The 10294-nt window shown below is 42.2% G+C and overlaps 1 protein-coding gene across 1 annotated transcript; it reads right to left on the bottom strand.

The window, feature by feature from the left end:
- Nucleotides 1-520: 520 nt before the first annotated feature.
- On the bottom strand, nucleotides 521-4677 carry LOC118384394 (somatotropin-like). Its single transcript, XM_035770886.2, has 6 exons — nucleotides 4510-4677; nucleotides 3978-4117; nucleotides 3724-3840; nucleotides 2877-3032; nucleotides 1606-1752; nucleotides 521-1010 (listed from the first exon to the last, which is right to left on the bottom strand). The coding sequence occupies exons 1-6, from the start codon at nucleotides 4652-4654 to the stop codon at nucleotides 948-950; spliced, it is 768 nt and encodes a 255-aa protein (XP_035626779.1). The 5' UTR covers nucleotides 4655-4677; the 3' UTR covers nucleotides 521-947.
- Between the last annotated feature and the right edge of the window lie 5617 nt (nucleotides 4678-10294).

Here is a 10294-nt window from a genome sequence, read left to right as displayed (position 1 = left end):
TATTTCAACCTGCGTGTTGTGATCGTGTTTGGTGTGGGGGGGGACAAAATCAATTTGTGCACGCGCGCGTCCAGTCTGGGCATGGTGTTAGGCACCTGCAGCAGACCCATGTTTGTAAAGTCTGTTCATTAATATGTTCCATCGGATATCTTTTCTCAAATTCCGAGATATATAACAACCAACCCTATGGACAATTGGCAGACAAAGTTCAAATGGAGTTTTATTCAACATTCGCAACAGACGGTGGACATTCATGTTTTTGCCAACACAAATGTACGTAACTATGGGCTGGATTCAATCCGTATCGCTGAAGAACCGTGAGCCGACATATGCAGCAGCGTTTGAAGTGAATGCAGTCTCCGCGAACGCAGGAACATTGCCTTTACATTTCAATGAAGCGTCTGCGATACGGATTGAATCCAGCCCTAAGTTGTCCGAGAGACACCATAGGAATGTTGGGGCTAGGAACTTGTAAAAAATGTTGATTTGAAAGATATGAAATAGAAACCAAGAGATCATGTGCTGCAGAGAAGAACATCTTTATTGAAACATGAATCACTATTAGTTTCAAACAATAAGATTAAGGAATGAAAATACTAAAAGGAAATTACTCTAAAATATATTATCCAAAAGCTTGGAGCTCTACAAGTTCCCATTTCACCCCTAAATATTAACGTATGCATAAACAGTAGCATATTTAATAACCTTTTCTATAAATGTACTAATCAATGGTAGCTCAGAGTGATTCAGAGAAAAAAATGCAAATGCCTGAAAACTCCTGGAGTCAGGCTCTACCAGATCCAAAATTAAATTACTCCAGACTGAAAAGCATGTTTAATGGAGAATCTCAATTGAAAATGCACCTCAGTGCAGGGCAAGGCCTAATCTGTATCTGGCAAACCGAACCCTGGAGACAGGCACTTGCTGGCTGCCTCTCCAGCCCACGTCTACAGAGTGCAGTTGGCCTCCAGTGACTTCCTGCACTTGGCGACGGTCAGGTAGGTCTCGACCTCGGGGGGGAAAAAAAAGAAGAATGGGTTATAGTTGACACATTTTAATGTGTGTGTTCTAGGTCACCAGACCTTTCTCGAAAACAGTCTTGATCAATGAACAATAATAGTAATAATATATGGGTTAAAGACCCAAAGATACTGTTGGAATCGGCTAAACGTTGATCATTGAGATAGTAAATGAAAGAAACTGGGTTATGTCAGAACTTAATGGTTCTCTGAAAAAAAAAACAATGGACATCTGTGGATTAGATGAGGGGTTGAGGTCAGGAGGTGAGGACAGATTCTCTGAAGGCAGTAATAAAGGTTTGTTGTCCTGTTACCCTCTTTATTAGCTTCCTGTGGAGCCATAAACTGTAAGGCTTGAAGAAGGAGGAGTCTTTTAAGTAGGATGTATATGACTGTGGAGTGAGAAATGTTTTGCTGTCTGATTACAGCTGTACAGAACCTTTGGGAAGAATTAAACTTGGTTAAAGCTTCTCTAGTGTCCGTGAGTTATTTACTAACAATACTTTGCAATAAAGAACACAAAAAAACAACGCACTGTAGAAAACACAGGAAGGCACATGAAATTGAAGGCAACATGGTTGCGCACCTTGTGCATGTCCTTCTTGAAGCATGCCAACAACTCGTAGTTCCTCCTGACGTTTCCGTCGCCCCCCAGGTTCTGGTAGTAGTTCCCGTAGGGGGGCAGCTGCTGAGAGTCATTGTCATCCAGGCTCAGTACGCCATCCTGGCTCCCCTGTGGGAGACAGAGAGAGATGCATGGTGGGGTGGATGTGTGCATATCAATATTTGCTTATTGGGCCTTTCTGAAAGCACATGTAGCAAAAGACACATGCATAAATGTCCTTGAATGGGGTGTCACTGATATAATCACGATGATAGATAAGGTCAGTTACCACATCACAATGTAAAGCCCTGAAAGATCTGCTGAGAAGAGGCATACGTGGTCCTACACTATGCTTTCTAACTAGGAAAGCATACAGGTATTTCCCTTTCATGTCACTGCAAACCCCAATGTGCTGCCATTACTCAACACTTCTTTAGGAAACCCGTTGCACTTAATATACAGAATCTGACTGCAGTTACTTAAAGTGATGTTATAGTCAGTCATTACTCAAACCTATAGAGTCACCCTGTGATGTGTCCAGATTTGAGTTGTATCAGCTTGACATTTTTTAGTAATGCCCCCACTAAGCCACGTCTCAAATATAATTTCCCAGTGTGCCTGGCCTTTTTGAGTGAAGTGTAGTTATCACCCATGACTGTATATGTTAGTGACAGAGACATGGCTGTTGTCATTCATTTTCAGTCCTGTGGCCTTCAAGTGAATTCCTAGGCAAATATTATCATGATAATTCAGCTCTTTACAACAATACATTACTTATCTCATAAGACCTTATTTTGAGGCGTAGCTTTACCCTAATACAGTGGCCTGAAACTCATGGTATACAGGCCACATCAGGCCTGCAAGTTGAGTTTGCAAAATTCTGGTGACTTTTTAATCTTTGTGAAAACGTTGAAACATGTATGTTATGTTTCTTTGTGTAGCATAAAATGAATCAATCACTCAATGTTCTGTACATGCAAAAACACAGATCGTTAAAAAAAATAATAAATTAAACTCTACCTGCAGTAGAGCATGCTTGGTAAAAGTGAATTTGTTATAACTTTAAAAAATTGCATTGATGTGACTTCTCATTTAGTTTTGAGTCAGTACCACATAAACATTTTAAGCAATAAGGATTTTTCATTGACTTTGAGTTCAACTCACTAGAAGTATTTGAGTTTAAAATGCCTTGGAGTTTACAGTGCACAAGGTGTGACACCACAAATGGTCATTGTTCTCCCTCCTTTCTTTACCGTGATGAGCAGGTTGATGCCCACTTTGAGGTCGCTGAGCTTCTCAGAGATCTGGTTGGCGTTTCTGACCATTAGGCTGTTGGAGATGATCAGGGTCTGGCTAGGGTACTCCCAGGATTCAATCAGACGGAAAGAAATGTGGAGCAGCTTCAGGACCTGTATGTGAAGATGTAGAGAAACCACAGATTATTGGAAAATTAAGTTGAGTTGTATTGTACAGCTTGAGATGCCCTATTTACATGATTGAGTGAAATACTTTTGGGGCGGGTTTTCTGTACAGAAAAGCACAAAACAGAGAATGTAGACGTAGAGAAACCACCGATTAGACAGTGATGGTTTTACTTTACTTGAAAAACACTGAGGTATTGCAACCCTAACCCTAACGACGCTGGGAGAATTGTGTGCCGCCCTATGTGACTCACAATCACAGCCGCTTGAAATACAGTCTGGAATCAAACCAGGGTTTGCAGTGACGCCTCTGGCACTGAGATGTAGTGCCTTAGACTGCTGTGCCACTCGAGAGCCATGCATGATGCTGCCTCTGCTTGTCATTGTAAATGAGAATTTGTTCTTAACTGACTTGCCAAGTTAATTAAAGGTTAAAATAAAATTAAAATAAAAAATTATAAATTTGAGTTGACATAATTGGTGGTCTGCTTGCCCAATAACTAATGACTAAGTTCTATCGATTGTTCAAATTGAGATGCCCTATTATTTATTTTTGGAATCTTGCATCATGGAGGAGTTCATATTTAAGGTGAATAGCAGAGTGGAACTGTCACGATTAGACACTTTACATGGTTCTAAAGGGCATAACATGCGTAATTGTCTCAGCCAGGTTACTTACTGAACTCTTCTGAGTCTCGTGCTTGTCGACTGGGCTCACGATGGAGTCAGAGTTACAGAAGTCCAGCAGGAATATCTTGTTCAGCTGTCTGCGTTCATCAGGCAACAGGGTACCGTCCTGCACAAAATCACAAAGGGAGAGAGAGATTTTTTTTAGCCACGAGGGTTGTGTGAAGAGGACACTGTCTACAAGAAGAAGAACAATCATTGATACACTATTTGATATGTCCAAAGAAGATTCAAAAGCTGTCTTACAAAGTCATTGAACATTTTCTGAGCCAATAGGTGGAGATGTTGCACCCGACTGACCGCGATGTTGAAGAGCCGTTGGTTTTCTATCGCTGCCCCTTGACTCAGGAAACAACTGACCAGTAAGACTGGCATCAGCAGAAACACTAAAAGAGAGATTCAAATAAGAAATGTAGAAAACGAGTAAGTCGAATTAGGGTGAGATACATTAGTAAGATTTTCTCAGCCATCATACACCAATAGCCTAGCGGGTTAAGAGCGCTGGGTCGTTACTTTTTTCAACCCCAGAGCTGACTAGGTGAGAAATCTGATGTGCCCTTGAGCAAGGCATGTAACCCCAATTGCTCATGTAAGTCGCTCTGGATAAAAGTGTCTGCTAAATGACTCAAATGTAAATGTTATGGATCACATAGTTAGGTTGTTAAAGCAGGTGGTTCTGTGTCAATAGATTATAACCTCATAGCAGTTAGTTAAATTGTACTAAATGGTACACTGACTTCCCACTGAAAAAAGAAATAGACAGAAAAAGCAGGCTTACCTTGTCCCATTTTTACTCTTAATTGCCAAGGATGGTTACTTAACTTGAAAGTGCGGTGGTCGGTTGAGTATGTTGTCGTTTGTTTGGGGCCACTGTTTTTATAGACGGGGAATCCATGTTTTAATGTATCAATAGGAGGAACCATGAGATGTTCATCCCTTTACCACCTCTCATTGATAGGACCTGTTTTTGTATGTGATTGTGGAACAATTACCATATTACGTCAAATCAATCATACATTTTTCCATGAGTTTGGGAAGAGGGGAGGTGTCCTAAAAAAACAACTTACTTGATGACTGAACAAATTAGGGTCAAAACACATACAACACAAACCTCTGTTGTCTAGGATGTAATGAATGGACACACGTTACACACACACACACACGCACGCACACACACGCACACACACACACACACACACACACACACACACACACACACACACACACACACACACACACACACACACACACACACACACACACACACACACACACACACACACACACACACACACACACACACACACACACACACACACACAGGTTATTCTGCCATTCCGCTGTGGTACTGTAGATAACAGGCAGTATGACAAGACATTAATTATATTGCTTCTTTATTAACCCCAATATGTTATTGTTTAATGTCAAATTGAATGTCCTATGGCATTAACACTTAGTCAAAGCCCTCAAAGTAGACACACAGAGAAGGACTCGAGACGGCACATGTTAGAATGTATCGTTTTTTGTTTACATTCAGACAGGGTCTTGTTATCATCAACACACACAACGTAAAGAGTCACTTGATCAATACCAGTCTGTGAAATACCCGATCCTTTTTCTTTTTGTGTGAGAGCCTTTGTCATACCTGACGAAGATCCGTTCAGTCATCTCAACATTGTCAAGAAAGCCTAATAACGGTATCTATTGGAGCAAGTGTGTAGGCCCTACTTCATCCGTTGATTGATTGATTGATTTTGGGGGAAAAAATGTATATGCTATTAAAAAAAAGTACACATCTCAGAGGATAACACATGAATGCTTTCAGCCGAGCAGCATGTGTGCTTGACTACACAATGTTACCAGCCCAAAGCCTACACTCTGTTTGTGCCGCACCACCTTACTGTATTGTTCACGACACACACAGGTGTCGGTGTAAGGTGTCATGGCACCTATAAAGGTTATCTGGTCAATAGTCATGACAGTAATGAGATCATGTCAGCGTGGCATACGGGGGAGTAGACTGTTCCGGTGTGAACATGTTCAACCTAGATCCATATTCAGTGTTCAGGACACGGAGACGTGCTGTGCTGAATGTCAGGCCCAGCGCTGTCCTAATCCTTTCCTGGCGAAAACAGAAATCGATCTGTTAAAACCCACATCACTTTGGAAGGGCGGCAGCAAGTGCATTTACTGACCTCATTACCTCGTTGAATATGTGGTAGCTGGCTTTCAAAAGAGCACTATACAATGGTTAGTTCGGGCCACACTATCTGATTGGATGTAGGGATGACTTGTTTTGAGGGTACAGCATATCAAATATGCTGTATGTACAGCATATTTTATTCCAAAGATTTTATTCCATCAACCAACCTCTCATCATCTTGCCCCATTGTAGGATACATATTGTCTTGTAGCAAAATGTCAGAAATCACTCAAAAAGTTCCAGTTGTTGTTTACATTTAGTCGCATACTGCATCAGTGGTTCCTAAACTTCTCTTTCCTTTTGACCCTTATTGACCCGTGTGGAAAATCCACATGAATTTCACACGTGAAGTGTTTCAAAAACACATGTTTTCATGTGATCACGTGATGTTATGTGAAGTTAATGTGACAACATGTAAAGCAACTTGTGATAACGGCAGGATAGCCTAGTGGTTCGAGCGTTGGACTAGTAACCGGAATGACAAGGTACAGCTCGGGGGTTTGTCGTTCTGCCCCTGAACAGGCAGTTAACCCACTGTTCCTAGGCCGTCATTGAAAATAAGAATTTGTTCTTAACTGACTGGCCTAGTTTAAAAAAACAAACATGAAACTGCACATGTGAGAACATGTTATCACATGTGAAGTGTTCCAAAAACATGTTGTTTATTTTTTTCACATGTGAAATCAAGTGTTCTTTCTGTATGGGGAGTCTCACCAACACTCTCCGTATGTTATCTTACTCAATGTATGGCCTCATAACCATTTTTATTTTAGCATGTTTCAACTGAACTGGATTAGCCAATTTACAAATGAACTGAAAATGATTCTTGAACATTATTATCACGCTACAGAAGAAAGATCCTCTACATTACAGAACATTTCCTGCATGGGTATTGGGTGACACTGTTTTGAGCAATACACACATTAATAATGTAAGTCTATAACACAACATATATGGGGGTATTACACTCTACAGCTGCATCGGGCCTCCCTTGGCTTAACCTGCCAAATCCTTTGAACACCTGTATCATGACTGAGTGTGTGAGGTTCATGTTAAATGAGTGTGTGCCCCTTTAAGAGCCCACACGATCTATGGGAGAGGTAACTGGAGGAATAAAGAGAACATCACATGTAAGAGTATAGGACAGAATGTAAATAAACGAGCCCAGGGATTACTAAGAACAGCTACACAGAGTGGAGTATGTCTACGTACAGCTGCATGTGCTTATGGGGTTGCCACATAGAACCGTTGTGATGTGGTTGTAACTCACTCCAACTCTGCCTGGGCCTCTGTGCCACATCACACTGACCTTATAGGTAGGAGGTGAAATGACGAACTATAATACCTCTCCGTGAAATTAAATTACGTTGAACCAACGTGGACTAGACTTTGTTTTGGCTTCTGTGCTCAGTGGGTTGTCTTGTTACACTTACCTAGATATAGTGCTTGGATTTACATCAAGGGGATAGACGTGAGCTACCTCTACACTGTTATAAGGAATGAAATTGCAGCTAGGTGCCAGTGGGTGATTATATCACTCAGTTCAGCCTCAGCTGCTCAATTCCAATGAAATGGCAAATGACATCTCCCCAGGCGAGGTACACGACCCTCTACCACTTGTGTCAAACAAGCCTGTGAGACCCTGACGCAATCAAAGATGATATGCACATCCAAAACTTGAACCTGAAACCCTGACAATGACTTGGAGCGGAAAAGTCCATGGCCCCCTGTAGCAAACACCAACGCTCCCCCACCCTCCCATGCCCTGGTAAAGAGTGACCGTCCCTGGCCCCTGGAGTCTCGCAGTGTTTTTGTCTGTGCAGGCCAGTCAAGTTCTTCCACATCGATCTAAACAAACCATTTCTGTATGGACCTCGCTTTGCGCACAGGGGCATTGTCATGCTGAAACAGGAAAGGGCCTTCCACAAACTGTTGTCACAAAGTTGGAAGCACAGAATCATCTAGAATGTCATTGTAGTGTTGATTTCCCTTCATTGGAACTAAGGGGCCCGAACCATGAAAAACAGCCCCAGACCATTATTCCTCCTCCACCAAACTTTACAGATGGCACTATGCATTGGGGCAGGTAGTATTCTCCAAACCCAGATTAGTCCGTTGGACTGCCAGATGGTGAAGCACGATTCATCATTCCATAGAACGTGTTTCCACCGCTCCAAGAGTTCCAATGGCGGCTAGCTTTGCACCACTCCAGCTAACACTTGGCATTGCTCATGGTGATTTCAGGCTTGTGTGTGGCTGCCCGGCCATGGAAATCCATTTCATGAAGCTCCCGACAAACCGTTATTGTGCTGACGTTGCTTTCAGAGGCAGTTTGGAACTGGGTAGAGAGTGTTACAACCGAGGACAGACGATATGTATGCGCTACGCGGTCCCGTTCTGTGTGGCCCACCACTTCGCGGCTGACCTGTTGTTGCTCCTAGAGGTTTCCACTTCACAATAACAGCATGTAGAGTTGACCGGGGCCGCTCTAGCAGTGAATACATTTGACAAACTGACTTGTTGGAAAGGTGTCATCCTTATGACAGTGCCACGTTGAAAGTCACTGAGCTCTTCAGCACATTCTACTGCCAATGTTTGCCTATGGAGATTGTATGGCTTTGTGCTCAATTTTATACACCTGCAACGGGTGGGACTGTACTAGCCAAATCCACTAATTTGAAGGGGTATCCATATACTTTTGGCCATGTAGTGTATTAGCCTAACTCATGAGATTTTTGAAATCATCCTGATCAAACGCATTGGCTTGCGGGGCTTTAGCCCTGAACGATTTTGGGTCAATCCTGAATATTTTGCGCTGCTGCTGCTGAAAACAAATATATACGCTGAATGAGTCGCTTAGTTCATAGAACCATGGTTACATGAAACTCCCAAAGTCATCCAACCGTTATAATAAATGTAAAGCAATGTGGTCAACTAGATGGTCATTTGTTTGCTAAGTTTAGTTGCGAATGTTAGCTAAGTTTAGCTGAGTGCTCATGATCATTCATCTAGTGAATTGAAAGCAATCTTTTGTAATTTCTTATTCATGTCACAAGCCCTTTTTATTCTGTACATACCACTAATATATCTTGAAACTAAACCTTGTCCTAAGTGAGCTTAAGGAAAAGCCTCACAGCTCAGTGACTATGAAGGTAAAACTTACAGGCTACACAAACAAAACAGTTACACTGAAATAGCTTTCTCTGACATGCCATGGACATAGCATGGCTTTTATGCAAGAGCCACTGCTGTGACACGGGAGCCGACTGTGTGCCGAATTAGGAGTTTACAACCAGTATGTGTGTGTGTGAAAAGAATAATAGTTGGAGTGAGTGAATAACAGTTGGAGTGATTGAATAACCAGAACGTTCCCTTTAAAGTGATGTAGAGCAGGCAATGGTGGAAACGTTGTCTGGCCAGCCGTGCTTCATTTAGAGTGCGTCTTAACTTGCTACAGGGGGCCATGGACTTTTCATTGTCAGGGTTTCAGGTTCAAGTTTTGGATGTGCATATCATCTTTGATTGCCTCAGGGTCTCACAGGCTTGTTTGACACAAGTGGTAGAGGGTCGTGTACCTCGCCTGGGGAGATGTCATTTGCCTTTTCATTGGAATTGAGCAGCTGAGGCTGAACTAAGTGATATAATCACCCACTGGCACCTAGCTGCAATTTCATTCCTTATAACAGTGTAGAGTGTAGAGGTACTGCATGGATGATGGATGAGTGCATGCCACTTTGTGATTCGGGAACTTCCAGTATAGTATAGATCTCACAAACTCAACTCTGGACCTCGAAGCCAGTTCCACTGCATTTTTTCGTTGTTCCCCTGTTAGTATTATATATTTTATATACATAATACAAATAAATTAAAAAGGGTTATGGAACACCGACATCTCGACCCTAACCGTTATGTCTCATACTATGTTGATCAAGTGGGTAATGGGTTACCCGGCTATTATGGATCCCCAACCATGTACGGTTCGGGGATAGGAGGTATATTTCGTAACCTCTTTAGGATGGTTTTACCGTTTATGAAGAGAGGCCTCAGCATAGCCAAACCGCATTTAAAATCAGCAGCAAAAAATATAGTAAGTGAGGTTGTAGCCAATGCTATGACCAGAAGGGCGTCACCAGATGTCGAGCGTCAAGAAGGCTCAGGGCTGATGATGTTGTCTCGAAGACCAAAAAAGAGCCCTCCGGGTATAAGGCGCAGGCTTGCGCCTAAAAAACGGAGGTTAACAGTTAAAAGAAACTCAGTAAGTCAAAGACGGGGTAAAGTGAGGAGGTTTGGACCAAAAACGGCAAAAAAATACTCTGAAGTATTTTCTAAAAGAACAAGCACCATGGCTCTTTTACACCGC

Source organism: Oncorhynchus keta, chromosome 5, assembly GCF_023373465.1.
Source record: "Oncorhynchus keta strain PuntledgeMale-10-30-2019 chromosome 5, Oket_V2, whole genome shotgun sequence".
Taxonomy (NCBI): Eukaryota; Metazoa; Chordata; class Actinopteri; order Salmoniformes; family Salmonidae; genus Oncorhynchus; species Oncorhynchus keta.
Note: the sequence above shows the minus strand (reverse complement) of the source record. Positions and strands in the feature narration are given on the sequence as shown.

Excerpts from the sequence above, each read along its gene's own strand:
- LOC118384394 (XM_035770886.2), bottom strand. The coding sequence starts at position 4,654 with ATGGTTCCTCCTATTGATACATTAAAACATGGATTCCCCGTCTATAAA. Across the intron at positions 4,118-4,509 it reads AAGAGTAAAAATGGGACAAG|TGTTTCTGCTGATGCCAGTC; the intron begins GTAAGCCTGCTT and ends TCTCTCTTTTAG. Across the intron at positions 3,841-3,977 it reads AGAAAATGTTCAATGACTTT|GACGGTACCCTGTTGCCTGA; the intron begins GTAAGACAGCTT and ends GATTTTGTGCAG.